Source organism: Caretta caretta, chromosome 10 (assembly GCF_965140235.1).
Source record: "Caretta caretta isolate rCarCar2 chromosome 10, rCarCar1.hap1, whole genome shotgun sequence".
Taxonomy (NCBI): domain Eukaryota; kingdom Metazoa; phylum Chordata; order Testudines; family Cheloniidae; genus Caretta; species Caretta caretta.
In genome coordinates this window covers 57236088-57255836 of record NC_134215.1, presented here as the reverse complement: position 1 = coordinate 57255836, position 19749 = coordinate 57236088, and the positions used below count along the sequence as shown (strand labels likewise).

The 19749-nt window shown below is 41.4% G+C and overlaps 1 protein-coding gene across 2 annotated transcripts in view; it reads right to left on the bottom strand.

Moving 5' to 3' along the window:
* Positions 1 to 19749, bottom strand: part of THSD4 (thrombospondin type 1 domain containing 4) — a 612634-nt gene that overhangs the window by 53929 nt on the left and 538956 nt on the right. For both annotated transcript variants that reach the window (XM_048867069.2, XM_048867070.2), the window contains 5 exons: positions 17030 to 17126; positions 15841 to 16083; positions 5491 to 5620; positions 3398 to 3602; positions 992 to 1165 (listed from right to left, as the gene is read on the bottom strand). In XM_048867069.2, coding sequence (XP_048723026.2) covers positions 992 to 1165; positions 3398 to 3602; positions 5491 to 5620; positions 15841 to 16083; positions 17030 to 17126 — 849 coding nt within the window. The remainder of the gene's footprint in view (positions 1 to 991; positions 1166 to 3397; positions 3603 to 5490; positions 5621 to 15840; positions 16084 to 17029; positions 17127 to 19749) is intronic.

The window sequence follows — 19749 nt, the reverse complement described above, 5'->3', positions numbered from 1 at the left end:
TTTGCATTCATGTTACTACACTGCCAGAACACATCATCACAGAGAGAAATGAGAAGATCCTGGTGGCTCCGCTAAGTTCATTCAGTACACTCCCATGTTGCCTCAGGCAAATCAGGCTGGTCAGCACTCGACATGACCTCTGAACAAGAACTGTTGGCAAAGTGTCACAGTGGATTGAACGTGCTCTGCCTGAACGTGACTATCTGCCTGTGTGTAAGGACTGGCCAACGGAGTAAGCTATGCAAGGATGAGGCCTACACAATAAACACTGGAGTTTGACTTGTGTATGGATAAGATCTGCTATGCAACCCATAAGAGGGACTAAAATATTTTGTAGGTGTTAGCTATGCCTATCCTGTAAGTCTTAATGAAATAATATGTTACAACTATTAAACAAATTCCCTAGGCTAGATCATCAGATGGTGTAAATCAGCATCTCTCTGTTGACAGCAGTCTGATCCTGCGTATGCAGCATTGGAACAAAACATACATCCAACTTCCCTAAGATGTGGAAACTTTGAGAGAACCTTTCTGGAGCTCCAAGGAGTCATTTCTATGGCTTTGTAGGGGCCAGCTAATGTTTTATTGAATGGGCTCAAACCAGAACACCAAATCTGAAACCTCCCTACCCAGAAGAACATTTGGGCAGTATCTGGATCCAAACTTAGGGACTCAGGCCTAACCAAAGCAAAACAAATAAATCTGAACACACGCAATCTTTAGGGAAGTCTAGATTCAGATCAGATTCCAAATCCAGACTTTGCGACTTCAGCCCACACTCTTGTCCTTTTTATCACTTCTTGAACCTAAAACAAGCTCAGGAACCAGTTTATCTTTTCTTTATCTGCACCTGCGTATGTTATAGATTAAAGCAATTCAGTAAAAGTACAAGTATCTTTTATGATTAATATTTTATATTCTGTTGCACTTAGGTTAAATTATTCAAAAGGGTGAATGGGACAGTTTACAAGAAAACCGTGGAAAGTCTTACCCTGTCACTCCACTCCGTGAGGAACCAGCTCTTAGCACAGGGCCCCATGTCACAGTTTTCTATGTCATTTGGCCGTAGCTTCATATTACATTCCTCGTCATCAACAATGTCTCCAAGATTGCTTACACACTTTACATCTCGGGTCCTCTGCCCCACTCCACATGGCACCGAACACTGTAATGAAACAGACTTTGCGTCAGCACTACATTCAAGACCTAGCAACTACAGTCCAGGTCTAGCTGGAGATCATCTATCCATTTACCTGCAATCCCATATGTGCAAAAATCTACATGAGCTGAAGAAATACTGGTTGTTCAGGGGAGATATTTCAATAGTTTTACAGATGTGGGTCTCATTCCAATGCATCATGTAGGTGAATTTGGAAAGATAAAAATTAAAAATATAGGGCCAAACACTGCCATGACCATAAAGAACCTAACCACATTGGGACTGGTGTGGTTCTGCTGCACTGGGAAGCCTTGTTACAATGCACAGAAACTAGCCCTCTGAGGTCCAGAAAGGTTGTCTCAAGGTTTCCACATACTCTGCATGCTTTTGAGCTGCACTCCTGGGCAGGAGATAAAGCAAAGAGTAACTCAAAGGAGCACAGCTGCTCCTGATCCTCAACTGAAAGACACCCCTTCCCTGCTCTTCTCTGTCCTCTCTGTATGGAGTGCTGCTCCATACAGCAGCCAGCAGCATCTTTGCCTGGCGATGTATGCAGCTCAGATCATCATGGCAAAGAGAGGCAGATAAGGAGTCCTGCCTAAGGAACTCCACGGCCTGTTGTGCCCCCAAACTGAACACCTGGATAGGACCCTGCCCTGCCAGTGCTCCTATTGCTCTATCATCAAATACTATGTGACCATGTAATTAAAGGCTGCATGATAACACATACACACAAGGAGTACAAATTAAGGTTGCACAGGCAGCCTTATATTTGGCATTTCCTAACTTCTGAGTGCTTGAGTTTGCAGCCTTAACATTCTCTTAACATATGATGTTGTTGTTTTTAAATTTAATGATTATACACATGGCTGCAAATGATTAGTGCCAGCAATTGGAACATTCATTTTCCCCATAGGGACATGCTCCTCACTTTCCTATCTAAGCAAATGCGAAAGCCACAAAAGTGTCTAGCAGTAAGAGCATCGTTTATATATGGATTGCGTCTATTTCTCCAATCCCTGACTCCAAGATACTTGCAGAAATTCAGGTTAGGTTCGTGAAACAAGTCAGTAATGTACTAGAGTAACACCAATAATGATGATAATGAGAACACCCAGCTTTTACATAGCTCTTTTCATCCACAGAAATCAAAGCACTTTACAAAGATCAGTATCATGATCCCCATCTTCCGGAGGCACAGAGAGATGAAGTGGCTTGCCCAAGGTCACCCAGCAGTCTGGGAACAGACCCAGAAATGGAACCAGGGTCTTCTGAGTTCCAGTCCAGTACTCTTTGCACTAGGTCACACTGTCTGGACGCTTCCTTAAATCAGAAGTGCCATCTTTTCTAACCAGAATCAGATCAAAGCATCTGTCATTTATGTTTCTGTGTTGGGAAAAATGGCACTGCACTAAATTGCTTAAGATGCATTTTTAAAATCAGGGAGCTGTCTCCAAAGTGAAAACACAATAAATGCTCTATTTAAACCACAGAGCTTCCAAACTTAAATGCCTCTCTCATTACAGTAGATCCTTTCCTCCTGATGCCAAAGGATTCTTTTTTGGTGGGGGGGGGAAGGAGAATAAATCAATCACCAAATTTTATTTGATTGCCATTTCATATCATCAGCTAAAATTACTAAAGCAGTATTTGATTTATAATATTTCTTTACTTTGCTTCATACGTATTTAAAAAAACAAAACAAAACCACCCATCCAAGCCTCTAGGTGCCCTTGCATTTAAATATTATTCAAAATACACCTGAATAAAAATAAAAACAAAAAAACCTTAACCAGCTACTGCTTCTTACCACCAAAACAGACAATAATGAACCCTACATAGAATCAAACGCTGGATAATAACATATGCCCCTGAACTATAAAACAAGCCTTTATCAGGTCTTCCCTCGCTAAAAACGCAGATAAATACATTGACCTTGCAAAGCACTCTGAATGATATTTTAATTAACTAAGTATATGTCTACCCTGTCCCTTTTTTCTATTCTCTCTGGTCCTAAACAACAAGTTTTAATTGGTCATAACCACATGGCTTGTTTAAATTGTCTAAGCTAACCTACTACCTATTTTGAAAGCTTTCCCACTTTCCCCTCTGTGGTGTTTAGTCAAAGCCAAATGTAATCCAAATCACATCTGAGTAAAGATCTCTGGAGGAATGTTCCACTCCACCGTGGCTCCCCTGAGGTTTCATACTTCAAATGAACCACTCTTTCCCATTTACCGAAGTCCACTCTGTCTGAATTTGCCATTCACTGCAAATCTTCAGCTGGCATGTGCTGGTTGTTTCTGGCTTCTCCAAGTGATGGCATCGGTATTGCTGAACCATCAGCGTACGATTGGCATACACTTGTCGGCACAGGACTTGTCGGTGCTGCATACCAAGGCCACATGTTTTACTGCACTCAGACCACTCCCCTATATCCCAGCTAACAGAGAAAAGAAAAAGGAGAACATAATAATGATCCACTGTTAATAAAGATATTGCCATATTGTAGACATTCATCTCATTTCAATTCTGATTATATGCATTTGGACTAAAATATGTCTTATACTATCATTTAAACCTCTGTTTTGTCTTTTGTTGAATATTGAAATAAATAATATGTATCCTTTATGTAGGGGACCACTGCATACTTACAAAGGGTCTAAATATGTAAGAGTTGTAGAACTGGGTACATAGTGATCAGAGTGTATTTTTAGAAATGTCTAGCAATATATATTATTTCTGATTACTTTATTAGTACTTTCCAAAACATGTAAAAGCAAGATGTCTGCCCTGAGGAGCTAACAGACTTTCTGGACATGACACAGGGAGAGCCATAACAAGACAGTTGTTCAGAGGAGGAATGATAGATGGATCATCTAAATGGGCATTAACTTACATATAAAAACAATGAATAGATGCATTTCATTTAAGTGACAATAAGATTCCTTTCCATTAAGATTGCATATATGTATTTGTTTTGTTAATATACATATTTTCATTCCGTGTCATTTTTAGTGTCATGCTCAGGGAGGTTAGTGCATTGCTAGTACAAAAGCCCTTCACACTGTTAACTTTAGACTTGTTGTGGAGAATGAGGAAGATAGCTGTATCATTTATCATCAGCACGGCAGGCATCCCAGTTTACCTGATTGACCGTATTCCGTCTGATTAGACAGAGTTGAATTAAAACTTAAAGCTTGAATTAAAGGTGATTAGGAAGGACAAGCAGGAAACAAAGCTGTGACTAGAGATCAGATATCTCTGGAGAAAGTATTTCAGTAGTCCTTTAGACTAGAGAATACTGGATGGGCTATTACTGGGAAGTGACCACCTGGCTCCAGCCAGGTCACAGGCCTATTTTTCCCAGACCAGAGGCCCTAAGATCAAAAATGATAGCAAACCTTAAAACTCCCTGCCCGGGGAGGAAGTGTGTGTGTAGAGAAACTGACAGAGAGAGGCAGAGATTGCAGCAGGAGTAATCAGTCAAGACAGAGGCCCCGCAGCGTACACTGAGGCAGTATAGGCTCACCTAAAGCTTATCCCTTGTCTCCAAGCCTAGACAAGACCCTCTGTAGTGTTAACCCTTTTATCTGCTTGCTATATATCCTTGGGTGAATACACAGTGTGCTGTTTGGAAGGAGCTGTTCTGAGTTACCTTAATCAGCGGCTGATCACAGGCTCCCAGAAGGAAATGTCTTGCAGGTACCTGTACATTTGGGCCTGTTGTATCAACATGGTTAGAAGCTGGGTGGCTGAGTGGTAGAATGGGGTGGTGTTGCACCCAGAGAGGTGAAGGCAGCAGAACCTGTCACCAGGGTGCACTCGTGAGGGACTGCAAAGGAGTATAATGTAGAAAGCACCACTCGCCCGGTACAAATGGGAACCTAACCTGGTGATTCAGTCTAAAGTGGTGTGAACCGTGGAGTTCTGCTCTAGGAGAAGTGCAGGTAGAGGCTTCTCTCTTGGAAAGAGCACCAAGGGAGAGACTAGGGGAGAGACTGCGGGGCAGTGCACCCTCAACCATCATACCTGTTGAGGAATGGCTGCATTTAACCCAGAGTAAATGACTGCCAATCTCTCCTAACTCCCTTATCTCACATGGGATAACAGTGCTGTAATGGAGGATAAGCTGCTATGGCTGCCACTTCCTATAAAGAAATAAAAACCACCTCTGACAGGGGAACCCATCAACTGCACTCCATGTCACAAGTGGAAAATACTTGAGATGTTCACCCTAGAGTCCTATTTAAACAGCTACCCTCCTTTGTGCAAAGCTTCAGTGACACTGCTGCTTTCATTTCCCAGTGTATTTTCTGGAACTATCTTACAAGGCTGGGCACGGGAAGATGTTGCAGGCTTCTTCTTCTGGCGTAGGCTTGGTGCTGGTGTCACAATAGCTCTCAGACACCTCCTCATGAGAGATTCTATTTACACAGCGGAAGATTGGGTATCGCAACCCTGAAATGGCAAAAAAAACCAAAAACAAAAACAAACCAATAATAAGTAGTGCAGATAAAAAGAAAACATTCAACATACACATGACTTAGCTACAGCAACAGGATCTGGTGCAGAAAACCTAAACACAAGAGAGCAACAGGATAAGGAAAATGGTCCTTAACGCAAGCATTGCAAGAGATGCTGAGAAAATGTTGTGGTTTTGCTCCATTAAATGTTTATGGGGAGAACTAAAAAGAAAAGGAGTACTTGTGGCACCTTAGAGACTAACCAATTTATTTGAGCATGAGCTTTCGTGAGCTACAGCTCACTTCATCAGATGTGTACCGTGGAAACTGCAGCAGACTTTATATATACACAGAGAATATGAAACAATACCTCCTCCCACCCCACTGTCCTGCTGGTAATAGCTTATCTAAAGTGATCATCAGGTGGGCCATTTCCAGCACAAATCCAGGTTTTCTCACCCTCCACCCCCCCACACAAATTCACTCTCCTGCTGGTGCTAGCCCATCCAAAGTGATAACTCTTTACATAATCAAGTCGGGCTATTTCCTGCATAAATCCAGGTTTTCTCACATCCCCCCCACCCCCATACACACACAAACTCACTCTCCTGCTGGTAACAGCTCATCTAAACTGACCACTCTCCAAGTTTAAATCCAAGTTAAACCAGAACATCTGGGGGGGGGGGGGGGTAGGAAAAAACAAGAGGAAACAGGCTACCTTGCATAATGACTTAGCCACTCTCAGTCTCTATTTAAGCCTAAATTAATAGTATCCAATTTGCAAATGAATTCCAATTCAGCAGTTTCTCGCTGGAGTCTGGATTTGAAGTTTTTTTGTTTTAAGATAGCGACCTTCATGTCTGTGATTGCGTGACCAGAGAGATTGAAGTGTTCTCCGACTGGTTTATGAATGTTATAATTCTTGACATCTGATTTGTGTCCATTTATTCTTTTACGTAGAGACTGTCCAGTTTGACCAATGTACATGGCAGAGGGGCATTGCTGGCGCATGATGGCATATATCACATTGGTGGATGTGCAGGTGAACGAGCCTCTGATAGTGTGGCTGATGTTATTAGGCCCTGTGATGGTGTCCCCTGAATAGATATGTGGGCACAGTTGGCAACGGGCTTTGTTGCAAGGATAAGTTCCTGGGTTAGTGGTTCTGTTGTGTGGTATGTGGTTGTTGGTGAGTATTTGCTTCAGGTTGCGGGGCTGTCTGTAGGCAAGGACTGGCCTGTCTCCCAAGACTTGTGAGAGTGTTGGGTCATCCTTTAGGATAGGTTGTAGATCCTTAATAATGCGTTGGAGGGGTTTTAGTTGGGGGCTGAAGGTGACCGCTAGTGGCGTTCTGTTATTTTCTTTGTTAGGCCTGTCCTGTAGTAGGTAACTTCTGGGAACTCTTCTGGCTCTATCAATCTGTTTCTTTACTTCTGCAGGTGGGTATTGTAGTTGTAAGAAAGCTTGACAGAGATCTTGTAGGTGTTTGTCTCTGTCTGAGGGGTTGGAGCAAATGCGGTTGTATCACAGAGCTTGGCTGTAGACGATGGATCGTGTGGTGTGGTCAGGGTGAAAGCTGGAGGCATGCAGGTAGGAATAGCGGTCAGTAGGTTTCCGGTATAGGGTGGTGTTTATGTGACCATTGTTTATTAGCACTGTAGTGTCCAGGAAGTGGATCTCTTGTGTGGACTGGACCAGGCTGAGGTTGGTGGTGGGATGGAAATTGTTTAAATCATGGTGGAATTCCTCAAGGGCTTCTTTTCCATGGGTCCAGATGATGAAGATGTCATCAATATAGCGCAAGTAGAGTAGGGGCTTTAGGGGACGAGAGCTGAGGAAGCGTTGTTCTAAATCAGCCATAAAAATGTTGGCATACTGTGGGGCCATGCGGGTACCCATAGCAGTGCCGGTGATCTGAAGGTATACATTGTCTCCAAATGTGAAATAGTTATGGGTAAGGACAAAGTCACAAAGTTCAGCCACCAGGTTAGCCGTGACATTATCGGGGATAGTGTTCTTGACGGCTTGTAGTCCATCTTTGTGTGGAATGTTGGTGTAGAGGGCTTCTACATCCATAGTGGCCAGGATGGTGTTATCAGGAAGATCACCGATGGATTGAAGTTTCCTCAGGAAGTCAGTGGTGTCTCGAAGGTAGCTGGGAGTGCTGGTAGCGTAGGGCCTGAGGAGGGAGTCTACATAGCCAGACAATCCTGCTGTCAGGGTGCCAATGCCTGAGATGATGGGGCGCCCAGGATTTCCAGGTTTATGGATCTTGGGTAGTAGATAGAATATCCCAGGTCGGGGTTCCAGGGGTGTGTCTGTGCGGATTTGATCTTGTGCTTTTTCAGGAAGTTTCTTGAGCAAATGCTGTAGTTGCTTTTGGTAACTCTCAGTGGGATCATAGGGTAATGGCTTGTAGAAACTCGTGTTGGAGAGCTGCCGAGCAGCCTCTTGTTCATATTCCGACCTATTCATGATGACAACAGCACCTCACATTTGGAGACATTTGGAGAAACTGCTGAATTGGAATTCATTTGCAAATTGGATACTATTAATTTAGGCTTAAATAGAGACTGAGAGTGGCTAAGTCATTATGCAAGGTAGCCTGTTTCCTCTTGTTTTTTCCTACCCCCCCCCCCCCCAGATGTTCTGGTTTAACTTGGATTTAAACTTGGAGAGTGGTCAGTTTAGATGAGCTGTTACCAGCAGGAGAGTGAGTTTGTGTGTGTATGGGGGTGGGGGGGGATGTGAGAAAACCTGGATTTATGCAGGAAATAGCCCGACTTGATTATGTAAAGAGTTGTCACTTTGGATGGGCTAGCACCAGCAGGAGAGTGAATTTGTGTGGGGGGGTGGAGGGTGAGAAAACCTGGATTTGTGCTGGAAATGGCCCACCTGATGATCACTTTAGATAAGCTATTACCAGCAGGACAGTGGGGTGGGAGGAGGTATTGTTTCATATTCTCTGTGTATATATAAAGTCTGCTGCAGTTTCCACGGTACACATCTGATGAAGTGAGCTGTAGCTCACGAAAGCTCATGCTCAAATAAATTGGTTAGTCTCTAAGGTGCCACAAGTACTCCTTTTCTTTTTGCGAATACAGACTAACACGGCTGTTACTCTGAAACCTATGGGGAGAACTGTGCCTAACTTCAGCCTGCAGTTGATTTAAAAAATGCAATCTAGCAGCCTGAACACAGGACTGGGAGCAGGAACTTGTGTGCACTAATCCAGCCTCTGAGTCAGATTCCTTTTCTTTTTGCTTTTGGGCAAGTGACTTACCCTCCCTACTTTAGGATTATCATCAGGTCAATAAGGATATAAAAATAATACCTACCTCATTGGAGTGTTTTGAGGCTTCATGAATTAATGCTTTAGGGATGACAAATGCTGGATAGATGTTAAGTATTATTATTTCTCTCCTTTTTTAACTGCTCAGTCTCTTTAGCTAAGTTTTGCACTTAGACAGAAAGACAGTGATTTCCTTTGCTTGTGTAACCTGTCTCTCATGATGGTGACAAATTCAGACCAAGATGCTAAGTGTGTCACTTCCATTATTCTGGTACAGAGAGAATTTTCACCAATTCCAGCAGCTCAGTGAGTCATGCAGCTCTAGTTCTCAGGTCAAAGAAGAGTTTGTACAAACTCCCTCAAAGCCCACACAGTTTTTTCTCATTCCTGCTACTCTATTCCAAAGAAGATCCATGCCAAACTTCTCCATCCCTGCCTGTACCCAATTTATTCTAATTCTTCTCGGGAGCTACACTAAATTGGCTGAGTATGAGCCCTGTGAAAATCAGGCCATTTTCAGTTATCTCAAGTTGGGCATCACACGGTGAAGCACCCCAAATCATTAGCAACTTTTGAATACTGAGGCCCAGTTAGTGTGGAGACTGAGGGGTGGGCAAAAAAAGAAATAATGGAGTGTGAAAATAAACTCTGATCTGAAAGGGAAAGATCCTGCTTACATTAGAGGTAAGTGTGTTTATACCCCAAAATGAACTGACCACAAACAAAACACATAATTCAAACAGCAATGCAGATAAATCGTTTGCCCTTCTTTCCACACACATATCCTGATATGCTGTCCCTATCTTAGTAACTCTCTTCCCCAAATTTAGGGTCTGATCCTGTTTCGATTGAAAAAATGGAAGTTTTGCCATGAGCCTATGTGACAGCTGGGGTAGACCTTTGTTTCTGGGGTAAAATTATACTGACTCACATTTATGTTAACAGTTGCTGTGTTTGAGAATTTAGGGAAGAATAGTATACAACCTGAAGAGAAGAGAATACAAATGTCTGTAGAGTCCCCAGTTTGTTATCAGACACACAGACAACTATCAGATAATGTTTATGCTTCAGCAAGCAGACTCTTGTTGCAGCTTTTCAGAGGTCACATTGCACATCTCCCACCCTTACCCAACACCAGTCATTCTTCATGATGTATCAGGTTTCTTGAAGGCACAGTCCTCTACAAGGTCAGTCTAGACCAGAGGTTCTCAAACTGTGGTCCGCGAGTTCCATTCAGGTGGTCCGCAGATAGTTCCTCTAAGGTGGGTGCCTGGGCGGCCGCACAGGAGAGAATGAAGGGCCAGCCACCTAATTAGTCGAGCTGCGCAAGCATGGCTCCATTAATTAGGTGCCTGGACCTTGGAGACATGTAAGGCGAGGTGGTGGCCTTGAGGGGAATAGGGGGTAGCTGGGAGGGGGCAGTGGGGTGAGAAGAGGGGGTGGAGGGAATTTAGGATATGTGGGGCTGTGGTGGCCAGAGAAAGAGGCGATTTTCCCCAGCTCCAGGGCTGCAGCTGCCAGGGAGAGATGGCCCTCCTTCCCAGCCTCAGCTCTGTGGCTGCTGTGGTGAGGGAGAGAGGGAGAGACCCCCTTCTTCTCAGCCCCAGCTCAGGGGCTGCCGCAGCGGGGGAGAGAGGGCACATCCATCGCATTAGAAAGGTAAGACTACTGATAGGAAAATATGAGTTGTGCGCTATTATTTGTAGAACAAAAAAATCGTTAATTATTATGAAGGTTTTTTTATATATAGTGCTTTTATCCAAAGCACTTTACAATAGTTAGCTAATGGGTACAAACAACAGTTGGAAAGATCATTAAGTGGTCCGCCGAGACCCTCAGCAATTTTCAAGCGGTCTGCGGAAAAAAAAAAGTTTGAGAACCACTGGTCTAGACCAAACACCAAGAGGATTTACATCCTCAGAGTAAAGAGAAGCAAATCCTTACAAGAGAGATGTGAGAAAGTAGGGCACAAGATGTTAGAGTTGCAGCTTAATTCCTTCCTTCCATCACTAAATATGCTTGCCTCTACTTTCGAACCAAACTATGGGCCCACAGTGCAGCAACCTGCATGGAATTTAGAGGGAGGAGCCCAGGTTGCAGGTGGCACCAGAAAGCCAGCCTGTGTGCAAATGGCTAGAATGCTAGCTGCACCTCTGTAAATAGTTCTCTTAACAAAGAGCTGTTTATTGTAGAAACATAGAGTCCTCTCCTGTTGTTACCCAGCATGTAACATATGAAACACACATATGTGCAGAGTTCAAAGCTGTATGACTCACTGTAAAAGTCCAAACGAGTCACATGGCTAAAAGCCTGCACAACTCTGAAACTGGATAATTTGCTGACAACATGCAGCTGTCTCTTTTCTTTTGGTGTATGTGGCAGGGAGGAGTGAACAAAAGGGTAATACTGTAATAGCAACAGCCTGAATATCTTGGCTAATGTGGTATAAGTTAGATGCTAAGAGTCCATCGATACTGCAACTGGCTTACATGATAGCTGACAATGCAGATCTTATGCCATTGGACTGAATGCTTAGTCTGCTCCAGCTCCTTCTATATCTAATTATACACTTGAATCTGCAGTCTAAGTCTAGCATCTGTTGTTAACTAGCCCCACATTCCTACCTCCTAGTGTTCTAAATCTCAATTTTAATGGTAACTTTTGGTGATTACTTAAAAGTTTTTAACTGTGTAACAGATTTTCTGCAGACTCCTGCATCTCATCCCGTATTTACAAAACTTACATTTTTCTTCATCTAACTGGGAGGTTAGCTGCGAGAGAGAGAGCGAGAGCATGCACAGTACATTCAGATGGCAATTTGTTTTAATTGATCTTGCACTAAAGTTTTGTAATAGCTTTAACTCACACCCATGGTTTAAATACAATAAGTGTGGTTCTGATTAATGATAACTGTTGTCTGACATACAGCAAAATATGGCATTTGTAATAAAGGAAATTAAAAGCTTACACATCTGCCAAATTTAAATTCATTCAGCAATATATTTAAATGAGAAGTTTTGCATCTGAAATGCTAATTTACAATAAAATTGTATACAGAGCCATCTTCATTCTTCCAGTTCTAGTAGAAAGTAGGTAATTTAGCAATCAGCAGGGTGCTTTACTCATTAGCTTTCTTTACAAATTTGCTTTTTAAATTAAGAACATGCTGCACACTACAGTATCACTGTTAATAAATTTCGTATTCAGACCGGTCTCTCTGTAATGTGTTTCCATTTACAGCTAAGCCACAGTCTGTGTTGGAGGACAGGGGAACAGGAAAGAGGGTTTGCTCTCAGGAGGAGTTTCTGTGGTTCCTGGAGTGTTTAAACTTCAGTGGCATATGATCTCATCTATTTCTGGCTGATGCACAGGGTTGGTGCCATAGAAATACCCTCCCTACTCTGTTTGGGGAAGTTAGTAGTTTCCACAGGCATGGCCCTGGTACTAGAAAACTACACCCTCAGCCTGATCAGGTGGAACTTTAGGACAAGAGCTGGTTGATATTTTTCATCTGAAAAATAATTTAAAAGAAAGATAAATGGCCTTTTTTCAAAATCAAAAACTTCAGTGAAAAATACATCCAATATTTCCAGTTTTTAATGAAAAATCAATCATTTTCTTCTCCTTTTTCCTTGATCTCATTCTGCCATGGAATGAAAGAGAATAAATGATGTCTAGGGGCGTTTCTTCTTTTCTTTCCTCCTTTTGATAGTTAATAACTTCCCAAAGTTGAAGAAGTTATGAAAAATTACAGAGTAGCAAAAGAAGAAACGAAAAAATGAAAAAGTGAAGGAAACAATGGACATCAATTTTTTTTGCAGTTTCAAAAAAGGCAAAAGTGGAAAAAACTAAAATTTCAAAAATTATCAAAAAAAATTTCAGAATGTTTTTAAGAAAGAAAAAAAACCCATTCCTTTACAAATTCTGCAAAATGGAAACAAATTCAAAATTTCAACTTTGTTTCAACGAATTGTTTTGCCTCACTTTACCATTTCTCTTTGGGAGAGAACAAAGAACCTGTTGGACCTCAATTGCCTTGGAGGATTACATGGGCAGAGGTAGTCAACCAAGTAACTCAGGACTAGATTTGTAAAAAATTGTTCATACTATCAGCAAATCATAGTACTCCCAGTACAGTATACTGCTCCAAATTAAATTTGGTAGAGTCTGGGATACAAGGTTGACCCCAGGTCCCACTCAGAACCTAGGGGAGGAATATTTATTTCAGACATTCCTCCTCTCTAATTTCAGGGTGTAAGTCTCAGTTCCATAACATGCTGAAAGCTTTCCTGTGATATTATATTGTTCTAGTGTTCTGCTGTTAAATCGGCATTCAGATTTTATAGCTGCTTCCCACTGACTGCCAGATATTTAAAAACAGCAAAATTCTGATCATAGGGATTACAAAGGAAAGTTTCCAACATTCTTCCTATAAAATGACTGAAACCCCTCAAAACCCTTACAGATGTGTGCACCTGCATTTGATGCAGAATTTCTTGATCTGAGTACTCAAATGCACAATTCCTTTGCACAGAAACTTCAGCTTCCACCTTCTGAAAATATGATGGTCCCAATCCTCAGCTGTGATCCTCACTGATTGAAAGAGAGTTTATGTCTATTTACAGTAGCTGAGGATCCTGTCCACATACCCTAATCTAGAAGCCATTTCCTAGGGCCAAGCAAAATAATTCTGGTTTACGTTCACTGCCCTCCCCCACAATGTGTCAGACTCACAAGAGTCCTGATTTTAGTACTGTAACATTTCTGACATAATTTCCGCAAGTAGGGCAGATTTCCCAGTTCATTGTCTTGTACTAGCAGGGAATAACAATAAAAAAAGAGAACATCCATGTAGTGTGCTTAACTACCAGCTCTCCTGTCAGAGATATAATTTGAATTCATTATGATGATGATGTGCATAAGGATCAGCACAGCATTAAGATTTCATGCACTAGCTCAGTTTCATATCTTGAAGCAAGGAGAGAGCCCTAAAGAAAATTAACTACAATTTTTCCCCAGAGGAAATAGGTTTGCAGAGCAGTCACATCTCTCTAACAGTTCAGTATTCCCAGTAACAGAATACGCTATCAACTCCCTTTACATCACCACCTTTAATTGCTTTCCCTCACCTCAGGAATATGCTGACTGCCACAAAGATATTACCTTTCCTCTATGTCCAGAGTTAAATTTTCCTTTATTCTAGCTCAACAGAACCACAATTTTCCCAGCAGCTTAACAAGTTATATGGAACGCGTAGAGCTGTGTTTTGTTAGCTATACCAGTAGTCCTGTCATACACCTCACTGGCCCAGCTCTCTGAGAGAGCCCCTCCATTTTAAAGTAAGATCAGCCAGGAGGTATGTGTTGACAATACCTGGAGTTAAGTGTGCCTGGTGCCACGACTTCTCAGGTGAGCTTCCCCACCAGTAGAATTTACTCCCGTCAGAGGTCTGCTAGAGCAGGCGTCAGAGCATGGTGGAAGACACTTTCACTTGGTTTAGATTATATCCTATTTTGATTGTTTTTATTATGTCCTCTTGGGTTTTATTCCAAAAAGGACAGTATTTATTAGAGTACCCCAATTTGGGTTATATTTTAATATAATTTGTTGATTTTCAAATAGGAAAAGGGTACTCAGCTGCTTCAGCAAGAGAGGCTGTAACCATTAAAAAAAATTGTGTTTGGACATCATAAATCTCTAGAAACTACACACTCTACTACCATCTTCTGCTCGAGTATTCAGGTCCTGCACACTGGTTTTGGAGAATATACCACTGATGTTTGTCAAAAGCATCAGTACCTTTGTTCCTACAATTGGCTAGTTCAACCAGCTTTTGTGCCGTAAACAGCTATGTACCATCACGCAAAAGGTTAATTAAAGGGGTCGAACCCCTAAAAAAGCTTGTAATTCACACCACATATTGTAAGGGCATCTAACTGGCAAATGGAGCTCTGAGCTGAACAGCACTGGAGGAATCACTGCCAGTAAAGGTGCAATCCAGGCAAATAGGAGGAAGATATTGACAGAGGTGCAAAAAGTACCAATGAAAATGGAGGATTTAAACAAATGGGGAAAGGAAACCAAAGAATGCTGAGGATAATGATAGTGTATCAGGGAAACATGAGAAAAGCAACTTGAGGCAACTGTCCTCAGCCATAAAAGACTGCAATATTTCTCATTTCAGAAATGGATGCCATATTCTGCTTTTTAACTAGGCTTGGAAGAATTACATCTTTACCAGTAAATGTCAGTAAACGTCGATTGCACCAAACACACAAACCAATGAAAAATATTTCCATCAATAATCATTTAAATTTACAGATAGGGACAGTAAGAAAAATTCTGCTTGAGAACTTATTAGAGTTTAAGGATATTTTGTATATTTTGATGTGTGTTGACAATTTTTGTTTTAATGGTTATAAAGCTTTACCTTTTTGAATATTGCTGTCATTAAATAATTATGGACTGACCCCCTCTATGGATTGACCCCCTCAAAAAATTCCCACAGCTGTGAAAATGTAAATGGATAAAAATATAAAAAATTCTTAAAGCCCATAATTTTGCAAAACTATGAAAATTGTAATTGATAAAAAATGCTTAAAATAAACATTAATATTATCTGTTGAAATGAAAAAAAATTGGACTCTGCCAAGCCTGTTTATAAACTATGTGTACCATGGCCTGTTTATTTTATTTTAGAATTATTTTTATTGACATATATTTGGTACCCACTTTGTGCTACAGATTTGTCTGTCTTTCACTTAGTGAGAAACAACAGAAAGCAGTGGCTCAAACATATGTCTAATGTCTACAGGGATTTGCTGGGTTTTCTAACATGCTCTTTCCCCCATGTTTTTCTTCTCCTGGCCTGGAATCCTCTGGTGTGTAATATAAATACTGTGCATACACTGTAAAGCATTTACCTTTCCCACACGAAGTGGTACACTCAGTTGTTCCAACCTGTTTCCAGTTGTGCTCTCGGTTTCGTCGTGGTGGCTGCACAGCAGGGACCTGGTTGTCTGGCTGATGAGAAGGAAACCTTCCTGGCTGAATAACAGGAAAGGTCCCTGTTGACTGTCCAGTGTGAGTGTCTGTCTCCCTACGCAAATTCTCATCTTCGTGATCTGTACCATCTGTCAGTTCTAACTGACCATTGAATAGCTCCCCTGGGGACAGGCAACAAGAGCAAATTAAAAGAGTGATCATCTCTTTCAAATATTAGCTAATGCATTCACTAATTAGTAGTTGAAACAATGGTCTACAAAGTTGTCAAGCTTGGAAGTAGCTTTTATCTCCATATACAGACTTGCTGGGTTGTTCTGCAGACAAAGACTTTGCTGCTTTTCAATGAGGCACCCAATTCTCAGCCAGCAAACACACACACAAAAGTGGAAATTCACCAGGCATTTTCTAGCATAATTATTGCACCTAATGTCAATCCAGTTTCCCAAGGATTTGTTTTTTCATCATGCTCCATATTCTGTGCCTCTTAATGTCAAATTCCAGCTGCTCCTCATTAAGAAACAGACTATAGAGCCAATACAAATCTGACAAGGAGAATCAAAAACATGAGAAATAGTACCAAACTTGCCTGCCAATTTTCTTTTTTTTCTTTTTTTCAGAATTACTGTTACATTTAACACACCTCCATGCTATAGAATTTAAAATACATTCTGTCTAGAGAAATTTTAGCTTTGGGGGCTTAGAAATTTCCACAGGATTGAGAGAGAGAAGCTGAGAAAGGTTGTTTCAAAACATCAAACTCCAAAAAGAAAGAAAAAGTATTTTAATTTCTGAAATACAGGCACAGCAATTCAGCTCATAACAGTAACTGATCAAGGAAAAGTCACAGTGTGTTCTTATCCCATGTGACACGTTAAAGACAAAAATTACCTTCAAAATAAAAATAAAGAACCAGATCCTAGGCTGGAGCAAATCAGAGTAACTCCATTGAAGTCCATGGAGTTACACTGCTTTACACCAGCTGAACATTGGGGGTGAAATACTGGCCCCATGAAGTCAATGACAAAACTTCCATTGACTTCAGTGAGGCCAGAATATTACTACTGGCCCATAATGTTACAGAATATGCTTAATGCAATGATGATTTACCTGGTCTTCTGTGAGGAGGCAACTGAGGGCTAATGACGTTGGCTTCTGGAATTATATACTCATAATGTATACCTGGGTTAGGTTGCTGATGTATCATCTATGAGGAAAAACAGCCAAATAAATGTTATCTGATTCAAAATAATCACCCTTTCACTTAAACCACCTATTAGGTTACTACTGTTTAACAGAAATATGCATTTAAACCAATCAATAGCATGATGATTGCTACTATTAGAAAAGACAAAGATTTGTTTGGTACATGTCAGTGAAATATGAAAATAAACAATTTGTTCCTGAAAGGCTAAGACAAGAAAGGAAAAGATGAGTTTCTACGCTTGCAAATTGCACTAAATTGTAATAGGAAGGAACAGCTGTTACTCAAAATCCTCACTGTGAAGAACTACATCATATGTGTCTTCTTGGTACAGGTGCACAATGTGAAAATACAGAAGTGTCGTTAAGAGTCTTTCACTGAACACTAGGTGGCGAGAGAGGTTCATACGACAAATGGGTTGGGTCTGAAATAACTGACCTGACAGATAATTGAGAAAAGGTAAACAAGAAAGAGAAGAAAGAAAGGGAAGGGTCCAAATCCAAATGTTCCAAACCCCGCTAGCTCTCTCCTCAAATGATTGACAGTTCTACTTGAGTTGAGAACACATAAACAGCACTTATGTATTATCATTCGATAATTGCCCTGTTCTGTTCATTCTGGACATGTGACACTGAGCACTGTTGGAAGACAGGACACTGGGCTAGACAAAATTTTGCTCTGTCCCACTATGGCCATTCTTATGTTATTAACCCATCTGTGTTACCTCATATACCAAGTTGCTTCCTTTTATAGCCTTGCAGCTCTGCACATATCACTCACCACAGTATTTATAAAGCAGCAAGCAAAAATAGCTAACAACAATTGTATGTCTATTCAATTTATATAGTAGTCGTTTAACACTGCTCAAGTAAATAGATAACAGAGGTCCACATACACATTGTGGTGACTGGTTTCAGAGTAGCAGCCGTGTTAGTCTGTATTCGCAAAAAGAAAAGGAGTACTTGTGGCACCTTAGAGAGTAACCAATTTATTTGAGCATAAGTTTTCGTGAGGAAGTGAGCTGTAGCTCACGAAAGCTTATGCTCAAATAAACTGGTTAGTCTCTAAGGTGCCACAAGTTCTCCTTTTCTTATTGTGGTGACTGTATCACTGATATAGAATTGTGTTCCCGACAACTGCCAAATACATTTTCAGACAGTTGGACTGAACATTCCACACATAGCCAAACATGCAGAAAAGATCCCTCGTTTCTTCTACTGTTGGACAAAAGGGTTGGTATGTTTTTTGTTTGTTTGTTTGTTTGTTTTAATATTTTTATCTAGCACTGGGAACCTTGAGCGTACCTGCTTTAAGAAAGACAGCAACAAAGGGTAGAGGTTTTAGAGCCCAACTGTACAATCCTTAGGCACATTAGCAAGCACTCACATGAGTATCCCATTGAAATCAATGGGAGGGTGTGTGAATAAGTGCTTACCAACCTAGGAGTTTCATGATAAAGCCCTTGCAAGGTACTTACGTCTCCTGGAAAACCATTTGAATCCCCTAGCAGCCCTACATTATGCTGGTGGAGTGGGAATAGAGGTGCTTGCATTATCAGTTATAGACACCATGTACTGTTGATTCTATTAATCTGGCCTTGGTTACTTTAATAATGCAGCTGATCACACGGCTGCAGGGGTGTTGGATTGCTCTGGCAGAAGCCTCAGCGAGTTTAATTCAAAAAAAGTCTTTAAAAAAATCATCACTACAGATTGCTGTTAGTGCCTTATACCTGAGTTGCTTATCAGCCAGACACTGCCTCTTGAACATGAAAAGTTCCTTGGTTCTGCAAAAGCAAGGGTTACAACCAAGAGAAAATCCATTCTACACCCCCATGACCCACCAGCAACAAACTTGTGGCACTAGGTTTGTTTTGCAGTCCGAAAGCCATTCTGGAATCCACAGAAGTCTACAGAGTTATTCCGAGTTAGGGTCCATCCCTTTGACTTTGAAAAGTGTTTCCTCTGGCAGACAACAGCTTTTTCTCTGAGCTCCACCCCAATGAGAGCACCCACTTTCTGGAATCATATGAAAATGCACTGCCTGTAATGATTTCTACAAGGGCTGACCTTCCGACCTCTCGCTACAATTTTAAAATGCACTCTCTTAGTGCCCAGTTCTGCAAGGTGCTGAGCACTCTCAAGTCCTATTGACTTCAGTGGGAGCTGAGGGTGCTCTTCAGATCAGGACCTTATGGTTTGGGTAGTTCCGAGGAAAGCTCTCCTATGGCTCCTGATTCTTAAAGCTCCCAGGGTTCAGCGCTAAGGAAAAGTGGAAGATTCAGAAATGGTAAGACAAGGACTGTACATTTCAAGGAGTTGAGGAATTGGAAACTAGTTTATGTTAATATTAGCTATCTCTCTGTAACTAGAAAGTCAGGACCTGTGCCAGGGTGATTATGCTATTAACAAAGCTCCTATGATTTTCTTTTATCTAACTCTCCAATCTCCATTTTAAGACAAACCAGATGGCTTTTCAACAAACCCACAGTGCAGTGAAAGGGAAAATGCTGATCTATCAGCCAGCCCAGATGAGCCTCCTGTGGTCCTGACATCCTACAGAGAGCATGATGAAGGAGAGAGAATGCCAAACCAGGGGGCCAGTCCACAGCAATAACCCACAGTTC